General features: G+C 50.4%; 5 protein-coding genes and 1 pseudogene across 6 annotated transcripts; 4 read left to right on the top strand and 2 right to left on the bottom strand.

Annotated features, from left to right (window-relative positions):
- Window positions 1-632: 632 nt before the first annotated feature.
- Window positions 633-4,554, top strand: RhiXN_06313 (microtubule-associated protein CRIPT protein; the record flags this gene model as incomplete). Its single annotated transcript, XM_043326129.1, has 6 exons — window positions 633-759; window positions 809-922; window positions 981-1,183; window positions 1,255-2,385; window positions 2,463-4,028; window positions 4,087-4,554. The coding sequence occupies 6 exons, from the start codon at window positions 633-635 to the stop codon at window positions 4,552-4,554; spliced, it is 3,609 nt and encodes a 1,202-aa protein (XP_043181561.1).
- A 137-nt stretch (window positions 4,555-4,691) lies between these two features.
- On the top strand, window positions 4,692-6,374 carry RhiXN_06312 (FKBP-type peptidyl-prolyl cis-trans isomerase; the record flags this gene model as incomplete). The annotated part of the gene is made up of 10 exons (XM_043326128.1): window positions 4,692-4,937; window positions 4,990-5,060; window positions 5,118-5,270; window positions 5,324-5,418; window positions 5,474-5,697; window positions 5,858-5,915; window positions 5,977-6,063; window positions 6,117-6,197; window positions 6,225-6,287; window positions 6,349-6,374. 10 exons carry the CDS (start codon window positions 4,692-4,694, stop codon window positions 6,372-6,374), a joined length of 1,104 nt encoding a protein of 367 aa, XP_043181560.1.
- A 178-nt stretch (window positions 6,375-6,552) lies between these two features.
- RhiXN_12397 lies at window positions 6,553-6,655 on the top strand (annotated as a pseudogene). Its single transcript has one exon. The product of its transcript is annotated as a tRNA-Gly (tRNA).
- Window positions 6,656-6,998: 343 nt separating this feature from the next.
- RhiXN_06311 (polysaccharide lyase family 14 protein) lies at window positions 6,999-8,472 on the bottom strand (the record flags this gene model as incomplete). The annotated part of the gene is made up of 3 exons (XM_043326127.1): window positions 6,999-7,089; window positions 7,149-7,882; window positions 7,939-8,472. 3 exons carry the CDS (start codon window positions 8,470-8,472, stop codon window positions 6,999-7,001), a joined length of 1,359 nt encoding a protein of 452 aa, XP_043181559.1.
- An 894-nt stretch (window positions 8,473-9,366) lies between these two features.
- Window positions 9,367-14,062, bottom strand: RhiXN_06310 (peptidase C14; the record flags this gene model as incomplete). The annotated part of the gene is made up of 8 exons (XM_043326126.1): window positions 9,367-9,534; window positions 9,599-10,460; window positions 10,551-11,719; window positions 11,770-13,296; window positions 13,345-13,392; window positions 13,451-13,589; window positions 13,639-13,769; window positions 13,820-14,062. The coding sequence occupies 8 exons, from the start codon at window positions 14,060-14,062 to the stop codon at window positions 9,367-9,369; spliced, it is 4,287 nt and encodes a 1,428-aa protein (XP_043181558.1).
- Window positions 14,063-15,114: 1,052 nt separating this feature from the next.
- Window positions 15,115-21,247, top strand: RhiXN_06309 (chitin synthase; the record flags this gene model as incomplete). The annotated part of the gene is made up of 12 exons (XM_043326125.1): window positions 15,115-15,160; window positions 15,222-15,568; window positions 15,668-16,037; window positions 16,092-16,420; window positions 16,483-16,939; window positions 17,020-17,439; window positions 17,482-17,487; window positions 17,693-17,736; window positions 17,790-19,431; window positions 19,481-19,716; window positions 19,777-20,639; window positions 20,698-21,247. The coding sequence occupies 12 exons, from the start codon at window positions 15,115-15,117 to the stop codon at window positions 21,245-21,247; spliced, it is 5,310 nt and encodes a 1,769-aa protein (XP_043181557.1).
- Between the last annotated feature and the right edge of the window lie 1,266 nt (window positions 21,248-22,513).

Genomic DNA, 22,513 nt, shown 5'->3' with positions numbered 1-22,513 from the left:
TCAGTTGCCTTTGTATTGAATATACCTGCAATGCTATTGGCGAAGGGAACTTCCGGAAACTGAGGGATTGGGATACGTTTGCGAGGGTCAAGAAAATATTTTCATTGGCAAGTTCTAGTGATGTCCATGACCATGTGCATCGTCGTGGCCGTGACCATGAGCTTCCCAAGGGTGTGCGCCCTGTGAATCGGTGGTGAGATCAGATTATTTTCTTGGTTCAACCGGTTCGACTTACTAGTAGCTTGGGTCCATCTTGTCTGGAAAGTACACTGGAGTAAGCTAAAATAAATAGGCTGATTTTAGTAGACTTGCCTTGCGCGGTAGAAGATGAAGAACCACATCGTCGCACCGAGTGCCTTTGCAAGGAATCGATGGCCAAAGCCAGGAGGATGGGGGTGGAAGCCTAGTAATATTCAGAGGAGTAATTAAATTTACGCAAATATTCATAGCATGAATCGACTGACCAGGTCCTGCAGGTCCAGCCATAGTGGGTGGTTAATGGAGGGTGAGTGTGTGTGTGGCGCAGAGCTTGCTTGTGCCCTGTTTGCTTACATCATGTATTGTCAATATTGTGATTTCAGAAGTAAACAATTATCTCTACTTTCCTCCTACCTTGTGATCGCCGCCCGAACATGGCTGCTGCGGCGAAAGTGCCAGTATCTCGAAAGAGAGCGCTCTCTGCTGCGCCTCCTCCATCGTTTGAAGCATGTGTCGTCACATATTTCTCCCAGGACCGCGCCTTTCAACGTGTTTTTGCTGGTATGCATACCCAGCTGGCTTCTCATCCCATTGCTTTAACTTTTGATAGAAACCGACATTGAGGGGATGAAAACCGTTGTTAGGGAGAAGTTGAATCTTCCTCCCCATGCTGGCGTCAGACTCGCCCAGATGGTTGACGGCCGGAGAATCGACTTGGAAGACGGTGGGTATTTTACGTCTGAATATGCTCTTGGCTGAAACAACTAAATGCTTTCAACTAGACGCTGATTTCTATGCTTTTCAACTTGGGGCTCAACTGAAGCCTGAGCTGCAGGTCGAGGTATCTGTGATTGTTGCTCCAGCAGCACAACTGGCGTCACCGAGTGTCACGGCGACTTCAATTAATCTAGAAAGAGCGCCACCACCAACGCTAACCCAAACAGGACAAGACACTGTTCCACAAGTCGAAGACAGTTCTGCGTCGGTATGTATCATCTTTACTATTAAATAATTTTTGTTCAGTATAATTAATTTCGTACGACTCCCTATTTCTAGGTTCCTCCGCCTGCAAAGAAGAAGAAGAAACCACGGAAGAGTAATCTCGTCATTGTAGAGAACGATACTGGAGGGAATGGCAAGCCAGTGGAACCAATCGAGTCCACAACGACCGAGAATTCTGAGGGAACTAAAGCCAAAGCCAAAGAGGCGACCACAGCACCTTTCACGACAACTACCGAGCCTTCTAAAAAGCCCAAGTCAAAGGCAGCGACCAAATCTACTCCACCGATTGACCAACAGGCTTCCTCGAATTCTGAAACGTCCAAACAGCCTACTGCTGATGTCGTTACGGAGGCCCCGCCAGTCCCACGAAAATCCACAAAGAGCAAAAAGACTACTGCACCGACACCTGCTCCTGCTGCTCGCGAACCCGAACCCGAACCCGAGCCCACTCCCGCCTCCGCCCCAACCGAAACTATACCCGAGACATCTTCAGTACCTACAGACGCCAATGCACCTCAGGCTCGATCCAAAAAGCGTGGACGAAAGGTTGCTCAGGACGTCGACTCGCAGGAGCCCGCTGTCCCAGAGCCCACCGCCCAAGCCGCTGCCGAGCCGCCGGTCAAAAAGCGACGCAAATCCAAGCTGGAGTCCATCACAGATTTGGGTGGAACCCAGAGCCCCGTTGGAACGTCCCTGCCCCCTCCGGTCAGATCCAAGCGAAGAGGTTCAACTGCCGCGAGTGTTCCAGATACGGGCAAGCCGGTTAGTGTAGTCGGTTCGGCTACGGATATCCTCCGACGGTGGGGGGCGTTGAGCATTGCGAATGAGACTGCCATCTCGGGAGCTGTACCATCGACTGCTACGGACGTGGTGGAACAGAGTATGGAGACGAAGGGCAAAGCCAAGAGGAAGAGGAAAAAGAAGGACCAGGTTGCGGATGATGCCTCTACTTCCACTTCCGCCCCCGTTGCGACTCCTGCAGAAACCGCACAGTGCCTCCTATGCTCATCTGGGCCTCATGAAGCTCTTAATTGTCCGCTTTTGTCTCAACGAGACGATGAGACCTGTAAAACTGTAGAAGGGCGTATTTATCACCTCGAAGATACCCAAGGTCCCACTAGGATCCACCAAATGCTGATTGGTAGGCTGCGTAGCTGGCTAAAGGAGACTAAAAAGCAGGTCGAGGTTCGTGGTGCTTTGGACTAATTTTTAATTGCTGTATATGAATTGTTGATGTATATTGTTGATATTTTTAACGTCAGGCGCAGAATAAATCTATTACTCCCACTCCTGCCCCCGTTGTCCCACAGAGTGCATCCCCTGTCCACTCTACCCCTGCTCCGACCCGCCCCAAAAAGTCCAAGCTCTCGTCGGTCGCTGTGAGCCATCAATCGGAAGGCAGTTCGACGGAGGACGAGGATATTCTCAAAAGCGTCATGGAGAGTCGAATCGAAAGCCCTGAGGAAGACGATGGTGAGGACGAAGAAATGGTCGATATTCCTCAACCTGAACCTGAACCCGCGCCCGAACCATTGCGAGAGGCCAGCCCACCTTCAATGATCATGGCCACACCCTCGCCGCCCCAACCTGCTCCCGTTCCTTTACCTCCGTCCTCCCCGCTCGCCAAGAAAGCCCTGCTTCAAAGCCAACGCATGTCCCGGTCGAGCGTTTTCGCGCTATTGGATGGATTGGAAAGCGAGGAAGCCGGAGAGGGTGAGAAGGATAGTTCAGATGACGAAGCAAGTGATCTTGCCCAGTCGACGCCTTCGGAAGTTGCGAGACGTAGACATAGGAAGAGTGTTAGATTGGATGTCCAAGACTCGGACGAAGAGGCTGCAGCCCGGGGCCAGGCCCTGCCCCAAGACCACGACGAGAGCGACGTCGAAATGCAGGATGGAGATCTTACGACGCTGTCTCAGCTTTTAGCCTCTCCTGAACCCGAGGAGATTGTGGGTGTAGTGGATGATGATGATATTGAAGAGTACGATGATGACAAGGAGGCGAGGAACAAAAGTCCTGATAGTGCTGCTAGTTCACCGATCGAGGCTCCGGACCAAGAGCCTGTTGTGGAAGAAGTACAGGATCCTGTGCCTGCAAAGCAGGAAGAGGCTACCGAAACTGTTCAAGAAGAGGAGCCAGAGCCTGAGCAAGAACTGGAGCAAGAATCAAAGCAAGAGCCAGAGCCAATTTCCCCTGCTCCCAAGAAACGAGGACGACCCCCACTCTCCCAGGCAATCAAGGACGAGCGTGCGGCTGAAAGAGGGCGCATACAAGCCGAAAAGGCGGCACTACAGGATGACACTTCAGCTCCCAAGAAGCGTGGTCGCTCTTCCCGCTCAAAAGGCGCGGATGAACAAACCGATGTGAACGTGGATCATAAACCCAAGTCCAGTGCCCCTAGTACGCAGGAAAAGCCCGTCTCTGTCGCAGGGTCGCAGGAGTCTGCTCCTAGGTCACGAGGTCGTCCGAGGCTTTCAGAAACTGTGAAAGCTGAGAGGGAGGCCGAGAAAGAACGTATCCGTGCTGAAAGGGCTATCCAAAGGCTTGAGAAGAAGACCGCAAAGGCGAATGCAAAGGCCGCTGCGAAGGGTAAAGGGGCGGATGCCAATGCGGCTGTAGACGAAGATAGCGGTGATGAGGGAGATACGACTGTACGTCAGTCACCTCCTGCGCCGGAGGAAACAATCGAGTCACCGATTGTTCCCACCTGGTCAACACTGAATAACCCATCGTCTAGTCGACACGGAAGTTCGCAAAACGATGAGATTGAGTCGAGCGTAGTAGAAGCTCCGAGGGATGTAGAAGAGATGGATGCATCAGGATTTCAGGTACGTCCCGCCAGATACGGTTGTTTGCTACCAGTGCTGAGTACTATGTCGATCCTAGTTATCAGCCGTTAAACCTACTCCGAATACTCGTTCAAACGGTAACGGTCCGGTGAAACCCTTGTTTATGCCATCATCTGGCTTGGTACCGAGGTTCCTCCCCCCTTCGTCCCCTATCACATCGACGCCCGCACCTAACAAACTACAATCGCTAACGCAACAAACCCCTTCCAACACATTACAACGTCGAAGGTCGATGGGGTCTGCGTCGTTACCCCGATTTACTGACATCAAGAAAAACCGTGATATTGAGCAACGCTCGCGCAAGGAACGGAACAGGCTCTTGAGCAGTCAACCAGCCATTTTTGATTCGTCACATGAGGCTAAATCGAAACCAAATGGCCCGATTGAGGAGGTTGTTATGGTAGAATCTGATGAGGAAGAGGTAGACTCCTCTGATGAGGAGGCCAAGAAACCAAAGTCTCAACGAAAGAGACCGTCTGCACTCGCATATTTCTCTCAGCGATAAGTTTTCTTGCTTTTACCATATGCACTATTTCATTATGTAATGTTTATACTATCACGTGATGTTTACTCGTATATAAATCAAATCAATTTTGCCCGTCACATTTTAATTCAGCACATCCACATCCACATCCACCTACTATGGCCATCTCCGTTGCAGTCTGGTCCCAAGACCTTGAACCTGGCAAGCGCAACCTGTACACTGTCGAAAACGACATTCGTATCTCCGGTGCCTCGCTTGCTGCTGATCTTGCCGACCCGACTGGCCGCACAGTCGTCGAAGTCGTGATCAAAATTCCTGAGGATTACGAATTTGAGGATGAGGCGGACCCTGGCGAGCGCCCTCCCATGCACAAGTTTGTTCTCTGCGCGTTGACCGGAGGCAAGGTTAGTAGATGCTGGCGTTGCGTTGGGGATCACCGCTGACTGATCGACACAGGTGGAGCAACAGCCTCTCGACCTAGTTCTTCCTGAAGGCGAGGAGGTTGAGTTTGTGGTCAAGGGAAAGAAGTGAGTGCCAAATCAGCCAGAGCGAAATTTTTTTTACTAATTTCGTATCCCCTCCAGTCATGTCCACCTCTACGGCAATTACATTCAGCAGAACCCTGGTGATGAAGACTCTGACGAGGACGACGATGAAGACGAGTTTGACCTCGATGAGGTTCCCTCTGACGTTGAGCTTGGCCTCGAGGACGACGATGAAGAAGCTGGAGACTCGAGGTTAGTCCGAATTTTGCGGCATTTTGGGTACAAGGTCTGATATCGCATGCTAGCCGCTTCGAGGAAATTGAGGATACCCCCGCTTCCGTCAAGACTGGCAAGCGCGCTCGTGAGGATGAGGAAATGGCCGATGCTTCGACCGCCACTGGTGTGTCCTGATGTGATAGTATAGCAACGCATTGTGTTAATTATCCTGCCCCCAGCTGCCGAGACTTCCACCAATCTCTCTAAGAAAGAGAAGAAACGTGCAAAGAAATTGAAGAACGAGGCTGGCAAGGCTGCCCCAGCCCCTGCCACTACTACCACCACTACCACTACCACCACTACCTCTCCTACCAAAAAGGACAAGCCAGTAGAAAAGAAGGAAGTAGCCAAGCCCGCGGAGAAGAAAGATGGCGGGAAGAAAGATGGAGAGAAGAAGAAAAAGGTGAAGAAATAGATTCATTAATCCTGCTCGATGGCCTCCTCCTTGGCCTTGATGTGCAGGAGTGAGCCTCGGTGCGTCCATATAAAATTTTGTACAGATGTTGATCAAGTACACCCTTTTCTGTTCAATTACATGCTCGATTATTGCATATTATACATAGAGTGAACCCAAGACACTTCCTGGTGGTGTCGTAATTGAGGACAAAACCGTTGGGTCAGGTAAGCCGCCTCATATCACTTCTTGATGAATGCCTCAAGTAATTTACTCATCACTTTGCAGGTTCTGTTGCCAAGTCCGGAAAGAAGATCGGTATGCGTTACATTGGTCGTCTGAAAAACGGAAAAGTGTTCGACTCAAACACCAAGGGTATGTGGGCCTACTCTACCCGGACATTCGCCAGCTAACAATTCACTCAATAGGAAAACCTTTCTTCTTCACTCTTGGTAAAGGTGAAGTCATCAAGGGCTGGGACGAAGGCATTCAGGGAATGCTCGTAGGCGGTGAGCGCGTGCTCACGATTCCCGCAGCCAAGGGGTACGGCAAGCGCGGTGCTCCTCCAGATATTCCTCCTAACTCGGAGCTCATTTTCGGTCAGTTTATTTTCCTTCGTATCTTATTTCCACATGTACTGACCCAATGAACGTCTTTCAGAGGTCAAGTTGGTCGAGGTCAAGTAACCTAGGATGGGTTTCAGTTGAATGATTCGTTTAATGTACAATGATTTTCAAAGAAATCACACGCTGTCTTACTTTTGCAGAATGTTCTAACCAGACCCTCGGGCGGCGTTGACATTAAAATCGCGTTATCGTAGTAACCGGAATCTACATGCAATTGTTCGACTAAGACTCTCATTGAGCGTAATTAGTATAATGGCCATTATCTTGGTTTCCCATCGTCTGGCCTTGCCCACTTGCAAGGAATCCTACCGAGGATCGGAGTTCGATTCTCCGGTTACGCAGTTTGACTTTGCTTTCTTTTATTCGGTAAAGACATAAGTTAAACTCATGGTTTTGAATTTGTATTACCTCAAGGACCACGATCGACTATGCATCCAGCTATCCATGTCGAGAGGTAATGCACGAGACGTTCTCGAGCATAGCTTCTTACCAAAAATATATAACCCGATTGTTTATGAAAATGTTATCGATATCTGTGTGTACAAGGAATTAAAATGACACTTCGATACCCAAAGAAAGAATGACCATCCCCCAAGACAATCAACTTGATTGCCCTGCTGATAATACAGGACCAAGAAACTTCCTCATAATCTTTCGGCAGATTTCTCATGAACCATTGATCCGTCAATCGTTGACGACGAGCGAGAAATCTTTAAACCATATCCTTTGGTCCTTGGGGGTCGCAAAGTTGGGTGTATGCCCACCAAAAAACGTACTGGAGAAAGATTCGTCATGATCTGAGGTCAAAATAACCATACCACAAATCAAACTTACCTAAAAAATATCCCACTGAAGCCAGGAACTCTCTTCGCTGCTGCAAGGTTTGCCACTTTCGGAGGCCCAGTCGCTCGCGTAGCTGAACTGCGAGAAATAGCGGCGACTTGTGCCTTGGTGACCTGCGAGACTGTTGTAACTGTCGCGGGTCGGAATACCTTTGTTGAAACAAATGGATGTGGCAGATTCGGCGGAACACGCTGAAAAACCCTTGGCCTTTGGTTGAAGCGTAGACGTGGGTTGGGCGCAAGGAATACTGGCGTGCGACTATGTGTGTTCCATGCGTATTTAGCACCATGGTGCCTCTCCATTTTCGGTGGTGCGACTAGAATATTACCAAGAAGGCTACTATCCCCTGAGTCCTCTGGGCTTCCTGAGTCCTGGCCCGACGCGTCTCCTCCGTCTGGAGTGATCGAGTCCAAATCGCCCTCTGGCCTTGTGTTGTCGATTTGTTCGCTGTCGTGCTCGTCTCCAGTGTCATCCTGATTTTCTCCATCACCTTGTCGATAGTAGACGCCCCTTAAATCCATAACACGTTCGCCGTTGACGTCGAGCGTGAAACATCCATCCTGTTTCCCTGGAGTGTTGAGCACCACTGTTTGGCTCACATGTGTCCATTGTCCCGGAGTGAATCTGAAGGAGCCTCGGCCAATTGAAAGCCCATAGTCAGCCTCACATATAGACCGGGGAGGAGTATTGCAGACTTCAGGCGTCTGTTTATCTTTGGGAGCATACTAAAATATCGAAGTCAAGACTTAAGTCCTTGGTTGCAATTGACCCCTAAACTTACCAAATACAGCTCTCCTTCCGACATTGCCCTCCACATGAGCCGTGTCGAGAAACAATCCAATGCAGCATCTCCACCACTACACCCGGTTTTCCCACCATATAGTCCAGGTAATTTTCCTCCGCGCACAGGTTCAAAATCTACTGGAAGAAATATACTATACGCAAATGTGACATTCTGAGCTTCTGTTAGAGCAGGCAAAGGGTTCGCATAAAAGTCAGCACCCCCCTGAGGTGAATTTCCAGGATTGATTGAGCCTTCGGGAAAGAATACTTCCAGGGAAGACATTCCATCGTTCCATTCCAGGGACCCAACTGGCATTGGCGTGGTGGTAATCAGAGACGCCAAGGAAGGGACTCCTTGGATGACCTTCAAGTTGGATTTCCCAAATCCGTACTTGAGAATATTGAAGCAGCTGAGGTCTCGAAAATCAGAGGGAACTTTCCACACGTTTTCACTAGTAGATGCTAAAATAGACAGCTGCGTTGGGCGGGGCAGAATCGGACCGTCTTTCGAGATGATCCCTTTAGTAACCATAACAGTTTCCAAAGCGTTTTGAACTACAAGCTTGGTTGTCACTCTGGTAAATAAATCAGGCAATCTAGGCATACTATGATGGCCCGGGATAGATACGGAGTACTGAGGATTTTCTGAGGATGTTGGAGTCCCTGAACGTTGGAGATTAATAGCTTCGTGTTGAGAAGTCAGTGGTATACAGTGCCTTGCCGGGAGATTTGTAAGAATGATTAATATGACGGCTCTCGACTTCATTGCCATCGAATGGAAGTTGTAAAAGTGTCGTAGCACGTTGGAGGCATCCCCGATCAATCTAGTTGAAATTAGGACTATTTAAGGAGAAGGTTGAGGGCGAAGCTTCCTTAGAGGCCACGTGGTTGTATTAAAAAAAAAATTAGAGGCCACGTGCAAGACGAGAACATACTTTATTTGTAACTCCGTGTCGTTACGATAGTATATGCATGCAGTAACAATGATAATATAAAAAAGGGTGCGAATATCACCTATCAGGTAGAGACGCTAAGAGAGGGAAGGGGGGCCCATGCGAGCGAAGCCCTTAGACTCCCGCGTGCTCCTAAGCCCTGGGGGTTTTGGTCGAGTGGTTTAATTCATTAAAAGAAGTCTTATTTTATCTACTATAACCCCGGCTATATATAGCTATATACAGGTCTATAGCCAGGCAAACAAGAATATTAATGGTGCGTGTGGTCAATTAAAATGAGCTACATGTCATGTAAGTATCAAATCACTCGCATAGGCTAGCATTCGGGGCATGTATTTTTGGGCTGTGCACATGCGCAATAAGTAAAATTTGGCTCACTGCCAAAATGGTAACCAATACACATACCGTAGTACGCCGTTTAATGCGTGTCTGATTGAAAGCACCCCATCCAAGAGTCCCCCAGACATGCATTCTCAAAATTGACCCGAAGATAGCCTTTCCTCGATATTAATAGCTTTGTTCGCGGCCGCATTAGTACTGTTCTCAAATCGCCAGGAATCCAGACCAATAGCCTCGAGAGCCCATCTACTATCCACCCATTCCTTCTCATTTCCCATTCCCCGAAGTCTTCCGCCAAAGGACTAGACGTCTATACATCAAAAGTTTAGGCGTTGAGTAATTCGATTAGGTCATAAATCAACATACGGTTGAAAAAGGCTGTATGTCGGTCACCCGAATTGTCGTATCTCTTGAGCCAGAGATGATATGTTTGCCATCTGGTGAGAACGCTACCGACAACACCAAGTCGGCATGGCCGCTGAGTGGGCCGAACACAAGTTGACCTGTTTGAGTGCTCCAAACGCATACGTCCATTGCGCTCGATATAGCGACAATATGGGATCCATCTGGAGAAAAATCGAAACCTCGCGAAAGAAGGCCATCCTCCTGCAACTCAAGTAATTCACTTCCACTTTGCACATCCCTTACGACCAGAGAGCCGGCCTCAGTGCTGTAACCGATAAGGGCATTGTCTTGGGAAATTTTGATCGATGTATACGTGTAAAGACGCACATCAAATGGACCAGAAATCACACGCCCATCATGAGTAGCATGAATGCAGAGAGCCTCGTCCGAGGCAATAGCAATCAGAGTGAAGTCCTTGGATAATTCGGCAGAGGTAATACGGGATGCGCCGCTCCCGATATCACTTGCAGCTGTAATGCAATCGGCCAGCGAGGGTGATTCAACAGAAGTGGTACTAGAGCGGCTATCCTTGGCATCACTTGGCTGGAGGTGAAATGTCATAAGAGATTGACCTGTGCCGACTGCTGATATCCTTGCGATGTTGTTAGCTGTACTGGAAGCGATGCAGGCTCCTTCAGGAGAGAAGACTATGGATTGAATGGATCCAGGTAGCTTCGAAGGACCCATAGCAATGTCACCGGTATGGGAATCTAGCAATAAAACACCATCGGACAAAACAAGGACGATGTGAGCGCCATCGGGCGAGAACTTGGCTTCGGAGTACGTATGGTTTACTTCTGTTGGACCAAGAGCCATTTCCCCACTGTCAGTATACTATGTATGTATAACTTTAATATAGTTGTCGTCCGAATGAGAAACGATTCTATTCCCGTCTGAAGAAAAGTAAGCTGACGTGACCATGGATACGTGCCCCTGGAGTGGGTCGGGTGTTGGCATCATGCTACGGGTATCCCATAAACACAAGTTGTCATCCATCGAACCGGAGATAAAGTGATTATTGTCTGGTAAAAGCTTCAACAATGTGATGGCGCCCGTATGGCGTTCGAGAGGACCAAGTATTAGGTCACCACTATGAGTATCCCATATCCATATAGTACCATGCGCTGAGCCAGAAAGAAGGCGAGAGGCGTCAGATGAAAAGGAAACCCGTTTGATAGCAGTATCGGCTCCTGGGACTATTAACGGACCTAGCGTGACTTGCCCAGTCTGAAAATCCCATATGTATACGCAACCTTCCGTGGACCCGGCGGCGATACGAGTGCCATCAGGAGAGATATCTGCAAAGCTAAAATGGCTGGGGCTATCTTCCAATGCAAGCGTCCTGAGTACAGTCCCTGTTTGAGCGTCCCATATTAGGACGGGAGTATCACCACTTAGGGCCCAACCAGAGCTGGCCACTATACAACGCCCATCAGGCGAGTATTTGACTGATGATACCCAATTATCGTATGGAGATGGGATATCGATCACAAAATCCCCATTACTACCATCTCTAATGTAAATATCTCCGGATGATGTTCCGAACACAATATGAGCACCATCTGGAGAAAAGGCGACTGAGGAAAGGCCACAATCATTTGCTAGAGGTCCTATTACAGCCTCTCCGTCCCGAGTACTCCACACATAAACGGAGCCATTGTCCGAGCCGGAAACTATATGCCTTCCATCTGGGGAGAAATCAATGCAGCGTATGTAATTACCATGTCCTTCGAGCGGAGGGAGAAGTCTTTGGCCGGTTGATGAGTCAAGGAGCAAGACATCAAACCAAACGCCTGCAGCGATTTGAGTCCCATCCGGGGAGAGCGCTGATGAAGTTATGGAGCCGCCATAGGTCCATGTGGCCAAAAGTCCATGATAGCGCTGTCCAACTGCTGTTCCTTCAACACGCATCATCCTATGTGTATACCTTCCATAAGCCTTGAAAATTGGACTAGATTCTGGCCAGAACGGAAGCATTGATGTGTAGATATGAGGGGTACTTTCGGACACTGCTCCATGCATAAAGGTTGAGGTGAACCGCCAAGCATCGTGGATAAGCGCGTTGAGCTCGGGTGACCGCTCCTGAGTCTGTTTGTCAGCAACCACGCCCCGGCAAGTTAAACAGAACTAACCGCTTCCCATCTCTCGACGATTTGAAGGACTTTCGGCATTTCTTCTGTGTATTTCTTCAGGTTCATCACCTCCATCCATAGCAGCAGCCGCACCGATAGGAACTCCTCCAGCTCTGATATCAAACAAGTATCCCCAGCCGAATATTGCACATGGGTCCCCCAGTATCGTGAGGCATACAGTAGTCCATCCGATATAGCCTTCTGTACTTGCTCTTCTAGCCCCTTCACCTGGTTGTCGGGTATATACGACGACTCTAGTCCACATATATTGAATTGAGGGCGTATTTCCCTATGGAGATTGAAACATCGTAAAGCCATGTTTTGGTTGTGAGCTTTCGAGTCGCAGTAAAACTTTCCTGAACGTGATGAATCGAGCATATAGACGGGGAACGATGCACGTAAGGTAGTAACCAATTCGCTAGACCCAGAGATGTGCAACACGGACCATAAGGGACTTAGTGCAGCACGCACGTATTCGGCATTCTTCATCCGTAGAAATTGTGATAGTGCATTGACAGTAAGTGGCTCCTGAGCGCAAATGACTGAGTGAAGTACCAGTTGCATATCTTTCTTTTCTCCGCTCTCCAACTCGGGGTCGCCGAGTGCCGCTTGTAGCACGACGTTGTACAGTTCGTCGATCTCCTTGTGCTTGTTCTCAGACATGCTTGAAGATTCTAATACATTGGCCAGCCGGGCGTGGCTTCTGCGGAACCCGTCATGCCCAACGTACCGTACGACCGTAGCAGCATAAATGAATAAGATGCCCGCCCGCTCTGCCAGCGCTGATATTTGTTCCTCGGTTGCCTGTGCTTGTACCAGAGCATCTCGTAGATATGCTTTAATGTCCGTTTGTACTATTTGTTTGTCCAGCTCGTGAAGTACGACTCGGGACCCGGCTTGATTAGTTTGCTTGATCATTTCGTCCCGTATTTCTGGCTCCGGTCGGCTAGACACGATGAATTTGACCTGGAGACCGCCTGACTTGGTGAGAAGTACATCTAGTATCCTACTTGTGCTCTCCTTATTCTCGCATTCATCCAGCGCGTCAATCACCACTACCAGATTGTCTGGTAACGCGTCTTTAATTTCGAGCAGCGGCTTTGATATTAGAGCTTCGAACTGGATATAAGGTAGGCTAGTGTGTACGTCTGGATCTTGCTCGAGTATGTTTGACAACGCGCATCGGAACGGATGGGAAGAACGTGCAAGCTGATATGCGATAGTTGGGATTACTAGGTTGATGTCTCGGCATTCTGGCAAGAGTCGCGAGCAGAAAAAGCTTGCGGCAAGCTTTCGGCAAGTGTCGAGTTCTTCGCACAAGCTGTATCCAATGGTTGTCTTGCCGGTCCCGGCCATACCGTTCATCCAGTAGATCGATCCTGGACCCGAACTTTCCACCCAATCATGGATCTGGGCCAGTAGCTGGACTCGCGTGTTCTTTGTACAAGGCCCGCGCTTCAGTTCCACCGCCTTCGTAGAGTTGTAACGAGCAGAGAGTGATGGCGATAGGTGTTTAAGTCGATTGTCCTGCAAACACGGTGTAAGGCATCGTTCAGGCGTGAGGTGACACCATACCGTAGCAATCTCGTCTACTATTTTCCACGTGGACATATTTGTGTTAAGCTGGACCATAAAATCTTCATTACTATAACTTGACTAGAATGCCTTCACGACAACTTACCGAGATACGTTGCAAATAGCTCTGAATTCGGCGATAGCATGCCAACACCTCGTCCACGTCGTGACTTGCCTCAAGATATAGACGTATTTTTCCCCGATCTTGCCTTTGACGTATAAATGCCACTTCCTCTTGCAAGGACCTAACTTGCATTTGTTTTAAAAGCCCACCAATAACGCCCTTTCACGTACCTGCATAGGGAATCTATAGCTGTGTTCATGACTGGTGGAATATTCAGGGTGAAGCTATCATTCAGCAATTGGAATAAATTTTCAAGCTCATTGTATAGCGCGTGATAGTCATCCCGCTTCTGCATCACAGCCTAAAACACCAACGATTAGACCCAAAAGGATCGAAGATATGAGTACGCACCTCGTAAATGCCAATACACTCAATCAGATCAGTCAGAGCGCCCTTGAGAGGAGAGAACGACTTTGCGGCCTGATCCAATGACTTGCAAAGTGTCTTTAGGTATACCCAGTCATGCGGCGTGTTTTGAACGGGCGGCGTTGGCGATTTTCCCGTTTTCGCATTCGTATCCTTCGGCTCTATTGATTGAAGGAAGCGTAACTTTGTGTCGGATTTGATCTTACGAAGCCTCTCTCGAAGTGGCATGATTCAGCGTGGTTTGTCTTCTTGTTGCTCGTCTTTATTACTAAAATTGAGTAAGCTTATGAACACGGTGTGTAGTTAGAGGAAGAACAGAACTCTTCTCGGAAACTGGGGCTCGTTGGAGGACTTGAAGGCAGTTGGTCCTGTTATAAACTAGTAGGTCAAGTCCAGGCACCTCGGGTTTCTTTCTTGGTACTCTTTGTCCAACACCATTTTTCACTGTATGCGAGTCGGGTTTTTTGACGCGCAGGTACGAACTGGTCTCGTGCCCACCGCAATCAACTCGCTTTGAAAACCGTATGCCATCCCACACATATATTCGTCCAATCGGAAGTGGTTTCTGTCAATTTTCGTCTAGCTAACTGTACCGGCTGAAAACATTTCCGAGAAAATGAAGATAAGAAACTCATTAAAAGGCGATGAAGCGCTTAATGTGATACTCTTTTCACAGAGCACGTCAAAAATGATAGGCTATGCACAGCCTACTAGACTAGAGCTATGGTATCAAGTCGCTGGGATCGGAAATACTGTACATAATGAAAGTCAACTATTCCTCAAGGCCAATATTCCCACTGAGCATCTCGCGTATTTGATTCAGTCCAGCGTGCTACTTTCATATTTTACCTTAACACGGTTAACTATTTCATCCATATTTCTAAATCAGCTCCGTACGCGAGTTGCCCCTAGAATCGACACAAGGATATCTTAGTAGCTTGACTTATGGAACAGCATACACCGTGCGAATTCCCAATTTATTCTACCATCGCAGTCACCCAATAACCAACACATCCCATAAACGCACAAAAGCCACGTGCGCATACACCCACATAAACGCCCCAGATCTCAAGAAGCGCTCCCGGACCCAATATCGTTCCACGGAATGTGGGGTACCAATCGAGGCGGCTGATATTAGACCTAATCCATCGCAAGCTGTAGACGTCGATTGCTTGCTGCAAGGTGCGTAAACCTATATATATAGATAGATGTATTGAGAAGAGAATAGTTTGGCTGGACAAACGCTATAGTTGATTGGTCTCTCGGATTGGTCAGTCGAAATGGCAGCTCGAGACGCTCTTGTGCATTCGGAATCTATATTAACTCGTGCGTGGTATCTCCTATCCTTTGCATACTAGGGAAAACGGACGCTCATTTGACCCGATAGAAATCCTAACCACTGTACTCGCCCATTCGCCCAACTTGAGAATCCCCCTCTTGGCCGAATGCGGACGGCCATTTCACAATGCGGCGGCCAACGTTTTGTTCAAGACGTTCCTGCTCTCCGACTCTGACGAAGCTTCAAACCCAGTTGTTCGGAATCCTGCGAGGTATGCGTCGAGGATTAAGACACTTGTAGTTGTAGATCCACCCCGAAAAGACCAAGAAAGCACACTGTTTGAGTTGGACGAGACTGGAGAGGAGGATGAAGATGAAGAGGTATCCGGTATCAGACCGCTTTCCGGAGGACGAATCAGAGATGTACTAGAGAAATGCAACAACCTGGAAGAATTAGTTTGGGCGTCGAGTGTTCCACCTCCTGACGGCATATGCGAGGCATGTTCGATCTATCCATATCACACACACATGACTAATTGACAAGTCTGAATCTAGATATTCTCAACGCATACCCCGCATCTTAAACGATTCGCATTTGCACCGACCAGTGCACCTCGAGACAATACGCTCCCGCTCAAATGGGATGCTCCCTCGCTTTCGGTCTTGCCCCCTCTTGCGCATTTACGTCTGACGAGGCTGTCGCAGTCCGGAGCGAGCGCCCTGGCGTCTCATCCGCCCGAAGTCCAGCACCTCGAGCTGGATTTCGTATGGCTGGACGATTGGGTGTGCGAACGGCTGGCGAGGATGCCCCGGGTGAAACGGATGACGATCAGTACGGGCGGTACTAAACTGACGGACCGGGGCGTGAGTGCTCTTGTCGAAGGGTGTGAGACGTTGGAGGTATTGGAGCTTGTCGAGGTGCAAGGTGGGTCATTTTGATTGTTTTTCGTTCAAGCAAGGGCTTGATTTGGGTATATAGGGAGGTTGTCCAAGTCTCTTTGGTCCAATGTCGAACTTTTGCCCATGCTGCATACACTGAAAATCGCGCTTTCGGAGAGCGGACCGCATCATTCTTGGACGGCGGACCATTTGTTGTCGTTGCCTTGCCTTGTCGGGCTCAACCAGCTCACGACCATCTCGATCACGAGGACGTACAACGGGTATGGCCCAGTCGACGATGTCGCGCTTCCCAAGCCCGTTCCGAGGGAGGTGGTCGAGGCATTTGCGTCGTGCGACAAAGTCAAGCACCTTGAATGCGATTGGTGGGCTTGGGGAATCGACGAATTAAAGGAACTCGTCGAGGGATGTGTGAATCTCGAGGCAAGTCCCTTGATTCGACGAATCAAGTCAAGTCTGATCGCCGCGCATAGACTCTGCGTATAACTCTGGACGCGCCGTTTGCGCGACTGCTCTCGCTCACGTCTTCGTTCGCGCACCTTGCACATCTGACGCGTCTGTACGTCTCGGTTCCGTCGACCCATGCGCCGTCTGCACCACCTTCGCCCGTGTTGCAAACGCCGGGGGTGTCTCCGCTCGGGTTTGTGAATGGGTACGGAATTGGGGTTGGAATGGGCGTAGGGCCTGGGGGTATCATGATTGGTTCTCCAACAAGTTCGCCCCTGTCGCTGACGCGATCTCTCAAGAGTCCCGCCAAACTCGTGCTTCCGGTCCCTTTGCCCGAGAGCGAGAGTCTGGCGACGAGTCCGGTGGTGGGTGCGGGCAACACAAACGAGGTCATCATCGACAGCTCGACGGTGGATACGGTCGTTCCTCCTCTGAGAGATGTACGCAAGTTCATGAGGCGGTGTCCGAAATTGGTATTGCTAGGTGAGTTGATGCGTGGGGGAGGTATACAAAAACAACCCTGGAAAGCCAAGTGTTGATGGGATATGGATGTATGGGATCAGAGTGGTTTGGCCGAACGGGTCGAGGGGCGTGGGTTGCGCACCGAGAGGACGCCAAGAGCGTTGCGGGCATCAAGGTTGAATACCAAGGGTGTTGCGCCATGGACGAGAGTGTGTTGAATGTTGCGTGGACGAGATCATTCCTGGGCACTGTTCCGCGCCAAGATGCAGAGTGGACCGGGCCCGAGGCCGAAGCTGCCGCCGAGGCGGTTAGGGAATACGAGACCGAGCGGGACGGAGAGATTGAGAGGGAGAAGGAGGCGAAGCGTAAGCTGGCTGCGGCGGGCCGGAAGCGCGGTGCGACGGTATCGAGCGGGGTGGTGGTGGTTCCTGAGACGTATGGAGTATTGGGAAACGGGAAACCTCGGAGGCGGCAGAGTAGCGCGAGCGAAGGGTTGGGAAAGCCCAAGGCAAGAGATGATTGTGTGGATTGGAAAAGGCTTGGCTGATGTGCATACAACGTAGGTGCCGGTGAGCCCGGGGTGCAAGCGTAGTGGGGCACGGAGATCACCATGAGACGGGGATTGGTACAGGGACCGAAAAAGGATTGTCTCTGCCTGACAGGTCAAAAAAGAAAGAAACCGGAGAATCGTTGTGTCTGGACACGTTTGTAATTGTAGTGGGACGCGAAGAAATGGAAGATTACATAATTGAATAATAATACTCTTGGTTGCAGTCAGGGGCCGTTTGCGTTTGCGTTCCTACTCTCCGTCGTCCACAGTGAGTGAGCATGAGTAGGGGGACCTGGTGGTTGCTGAACTGATTGTGTGCAGCGACATCCACTCTTTATGTCTCACGCAGTGTACTCATCGCCTGGTGAGGCACAGAGCTCTGTGCCTATACCGACAACCCGACCACCGCCGAACCGGGCCCCGACGCGGACTGGGCCGTCGCTGAAGCGCGGAAAGACACTCACGCGCCCGGAGCGTGGAGTAGCGCCCGCACCGCTTATCAACCCACCAGCACCGTTGCTGCCTGCTCCCGGAGCGCAAAAAGTGGTTGTAACCGACGACGGCCTGGATGTGTGGGTCATCTTTTCCCGCACCGTCACCTTTTGGGCACCGGGCTTTCTGCTGGCATCCATGGGAGGCATGAAGGATCCGGCTGTCCAGCAGGCATGGCGAGAAAAAGTTGCCTTGTGCATCATTGCCGCTATCATGGGCGGTGTCGTTGGCTTTGCGACGATCGGGCTCGAGCGGGTGTTGTGTCCCGAGTCGGCGGTGATCAAGCCTGGTGAACTGGCGCGAGTGGGCACGCAGACAGGCACACTCGGAGTCGCTGGCCAACTCGTCAACATTTCAGGTGCTGTTTCTCCCGCCGGAGTCGACTTTTTCAGGCTCGCAGACCAGCTCTCGGGCCAGGACATTACCACTCTCTTTACCCGCACCGCAAACGAATACACCAACTGCCGTGGCGCAACCTTTGCCGCCGCCACAGACAATCCGTGCCCTACTCCTGCCACATGCCCCATAGGAGTCTTGAACCAGCAAACGTTCCAGTCTCTCAGAATCACCAATACTTCCCTCCAGGTCGGCTACGACTGGGAGCATGTCACTTCCCTCACCAACTTCCTTGTCATCGACGGCGCAGTTCTCAACTTCAAGCCGTATATGGACGCACACCCCAACGCCATCCAAAACGACTCGATCGACAAGGCTATCCGTACCGTCCTTCGTGTGAGGCCAGGAAACTCGGGCAAGGACGCAACCCGTCTCTTTACCAATCGCGCAGACCTCCAAGCCGCTATTCCCTGTCTTACCGAACGCTACTATGCCGGTCGCATCGACAAGCTTTCGCCTGGATGCTTTGTCTCTTCGCTTTTCCTATACATTTCCCTCATCGTCATCATGTCCATTGTCCTCGTTCGCTTTGCCATGGCTTGTATTTTCAACTGGTTCCTCTCTGCCCGCATGGCTGCCACTCCCAAAAATCTCGGTCGAACGGTCGTCAGTCCTGCCGTCATGCCTGAAGGCGCAAATCTCGCAGTTGACAGCAAAAACGGCACTGCACCCTGGTCTGACAAGTCTCGCAACAAATTAACCAAGAAGACTTCCAGCGGTCGCACCAGTCCCTCCCCCGGTGTTCCAGGTGCCGCACCGCTCATTACCGCCGCCCAAATTGGTGCCGAGCTCTATTCCGTCTGTTTGGTCACTTGTTACTCAGAGGGCGAAAGTTCGCTCCGCACCACCCTCGACTCGATCAGCGCCACCAATTTCTCGGACGATCGCAAATTGTTGTTTGTCATTGCTGATGGCATGGTCACTGGTGCAGGTGAAAAGATGAGCACGCCCGATGTCTGTGTCAGTTTGCTCGAGGCCGATCCCAGGTTCGGGAACCCAGTTCCTATGGGATACGATGCGATCGGAAGTGGTGCGAAAAAGGCGAATCGCGCGATGGTTTATGCTGGTCATTATAGTAAGTCCTACTTACTTTACTAAAGCCCGGGCACTCAATAGTTCTGCAGCCAAAGCCGGTCGTCGCACGCCTACTGTGATTGTGGTCAAGTGTGGAACCGAGTCCGAGGCCGCGTCAGACAAGAAGCCCGGCAACCGAGGCAAACGCGACAGTCAACTTATCCTCATGAACTTTTTCTCGCGCGTGACGTACAATGATCGAATGACGCCGCTTGATTTCGATCTGTTCAGAAAGATTCATGTGTTGATGGGTGTTACTCCCGATTTCTTTGAAGTTTGTCTGATGGTAAGCAAATTGGTTCCTTTCGAATTTAAGCGCCGTGTCTGAAACGGGAACCGATCATAGGTGGACGCAGATACCAAGGTGTTCCCCGACTCGCTCAAGCAACTCGTCAACTGTATGCACCACGACAACTATATCATGGGTGTCTGCGGCGAGACTCGTATTGCCAACAAGCGCGAATCCTGGGTGACGGCCATTCAAGTCTACGAATACTTTATTTCCCATCACTTGGCCAAGGCCTTTGAATCGGTATTCGGTGGTGTAACTTGTTTGCCCGGATGTTTCTCGCTCTACCGACTCAAGGCACGCAAGGCCGACGACGACGACTGGGTCCCGCTCCTCGTCAAACCCGAAATCGTGCGCGAATACAGCCAGAGCGAAGTCCACACCTTGCACCAAAAGAATCTGCTCTTGCTCGGTGAAGATCGGTTCTTGACGACGATCCTCATCCGCACGTTCCCGAACCGCAAGATGATGTTTTGTCCGCAAGCACGCTGCCGCACCGTTGTACCCGACACATTCAAGATGTTACTCTCCCAGCGCCGCCGATGGATCAACTCGACGATGCACAACCTCATGGAACTCGTTCGCGTCCGAAACCTGTGCGGCACATTCTGCTTTTCGATGCAGTTTGTCGTATTCATGGACTTGATCGGAACGACCGTCTTGCCAATCGCCATTATCCTCACCTATGTCCTAATCGTCACCTTGGCGCTCGACCCTCCCAACACGTTTGAAAAGGCGATTCCGCTCATTTTGCTGTGCACGGTCATTGGTCTTCCTGCGTTCTTGATCTTGATCACGACGCGCAAGGTCGTGTATGTGTTTTGGATGGGGATTTACCTTTTGGCGCTGCCGATCTGGAATTTGGTCCTTCCTGTCTATGCGTATTGGCATTTCGATGATTTCTCGTGGGGTGAAACACGGTAGGTTCCCTTGTTGTTTTTCTTCGGCGTGGACATTTCATACTGACTTGGATTACAGAAAAGTCGAGGGTGAAGGTAAAGATACAGGACACGGCGATGGCGGAGGTGTAGCAACCCAAGTACCGCTCCGTCGGTGGGAAGACTGGGAACGATCCCGCCTGCGCAAGCTCAAGCGCGAGGAAAAGCGACGACGGGAGATGGAACGCGCGTACGCCAACTATCCGGGCAACACCCTGCGCGCGGAGAATACCGAATACTACGACGGCGCGAGCGACACGGTCTCGGTCGTGTCGTCGGAAGACGACCAGTGGGGCCACCAGATTGGCGGGTACAACGAGGCGAGTTCGCAGTACCCGCCGCCGCCCAACACGCTCCGCCGCCTCGACATGGGCTCGGACTCGGGCCTGGACTCGCCTGCGCCCGGCGTGCGCTACCAGCTCGCGGACTCGAATGGGTATTCGCCTGTGATGAGGGGCGAACCTGGCACGCCCATCGCGGATGGCCAGAGCAGCGCGCTGTACGAGCGCGGACATGCCAAGCGACGGAGCGGGAATCGGCACCCCGATGGCGAGTACGGTCCTCTCGGCCCACTCGGACCCCCTCGATAGACGGGTCTTGAGATATAATTGTGTATAGACTGAACCTTCCTCTACTTTTCTCTCTTTCTCTTTCTTTTTGTTTCTTTTTTAACATACTCGTATCGCATAGCTATCTATATACAACCTCGTTTTTCTTTTTTTGGAGCAATATCGTGTGCAGTGATGGGACATGACTCTCGTTTATCTTCTGTCTTATTTTCTGCGCTCCTGACTGAGATGTTTACCACCCGCCTGTTGAGATAAATTAGAATATATTTGTTTTTATAACTCGTGGTGGTGCAGTACAGTAAGCGAGGGTACTGGGCTTGTTGCGTGCTTCGCGGGTCTGGGCGGGTGAGGGAAGGGGAGGAGGGGAAGGTTTCTATATTTGGTGGTGTGGCACGCGGTTGCTTGATTTTTGGTAACGTAATGCCAAGCCAAGGTCCCAGAAATCCGGAATTGGGTTTAACTGTGCATACAGTATATACGCTGCACTGTTCAATGCGAACAGGTTGTCAGTGCAGTCGTTGTACAATCTATTACTGGTACCTAGGCGCAGGTCTGACAAGAGAAGACAAGATAAATTTCCCCGATAAGATCAACGAGCGAACATCGACTCCACACGACTGGAGCAATACGTACTCGATGACTATCGAGTGCCCTTCGCTACCCATGCTCCAAACCTTCACAGGTCTCTCCTCACACCGTGGACAAGTTCCCCCGCTAGGTTGCCGCTTTACTTTATAGTTGCATGATCCCCACGCCCCATTGACACTTTGTGGGAGCCTTCAAGCCTCATCACGTGGTAGCTTTCCTTCTTCGATCATCTACACAGCCACCGCTGATCGGCAGTCACATGACTGATTCTCAGGTGCGTCATTTCATCTGGTTGCTATATCTGGCCGGTGGGGCCTGTTGAATCCAGTCCGAGTTTGGAAAGACACGATGAAAGGGAGATGATATTCAAGAGAGAGAGAGAACAAGGCAGATAGGGACAGAGAGACAACGAGTGAGATGTAGATGGGTACACGGAAGATAGGCCTTCTATTACATTACGTAGAGGAGAGAAACATGGGCATGGGCTAGAGAGCATGGAGATGGATGACAAGGAGAGACGATGGATGGTATAACATGCAGAATGCAAAGTGTATGAGAACAGCTTCCGGGATTGATAAGGGAGCGGCAAGACATGCTGCAGAAGAGAATAGACCGTCGTGGGTTTGTCACAAATAAAAAGAAAGAAAACAGAAGAAAAAATCCGAGATCTGAAAGCCAATACAAACCTAGTGGGAAAGC

Source organism: Rhizoctonia solani, chromosome 7 (genome assembly GCF_016906535.1).
Source record: "Rhizoctonia solani chromosome 7, complete sequence".
NCBI lineage: Eukaryota > Fungi > Basidiomycota > Agaricomycetes > Cantharellales > Ceratobasidiaceae > Rhizoctonia > Rhizoctonia solani.
Note: the sequence above shows the minus strand (reverse complement) of the source record. Positions and strands in the feature narration are given on the sequence as shown.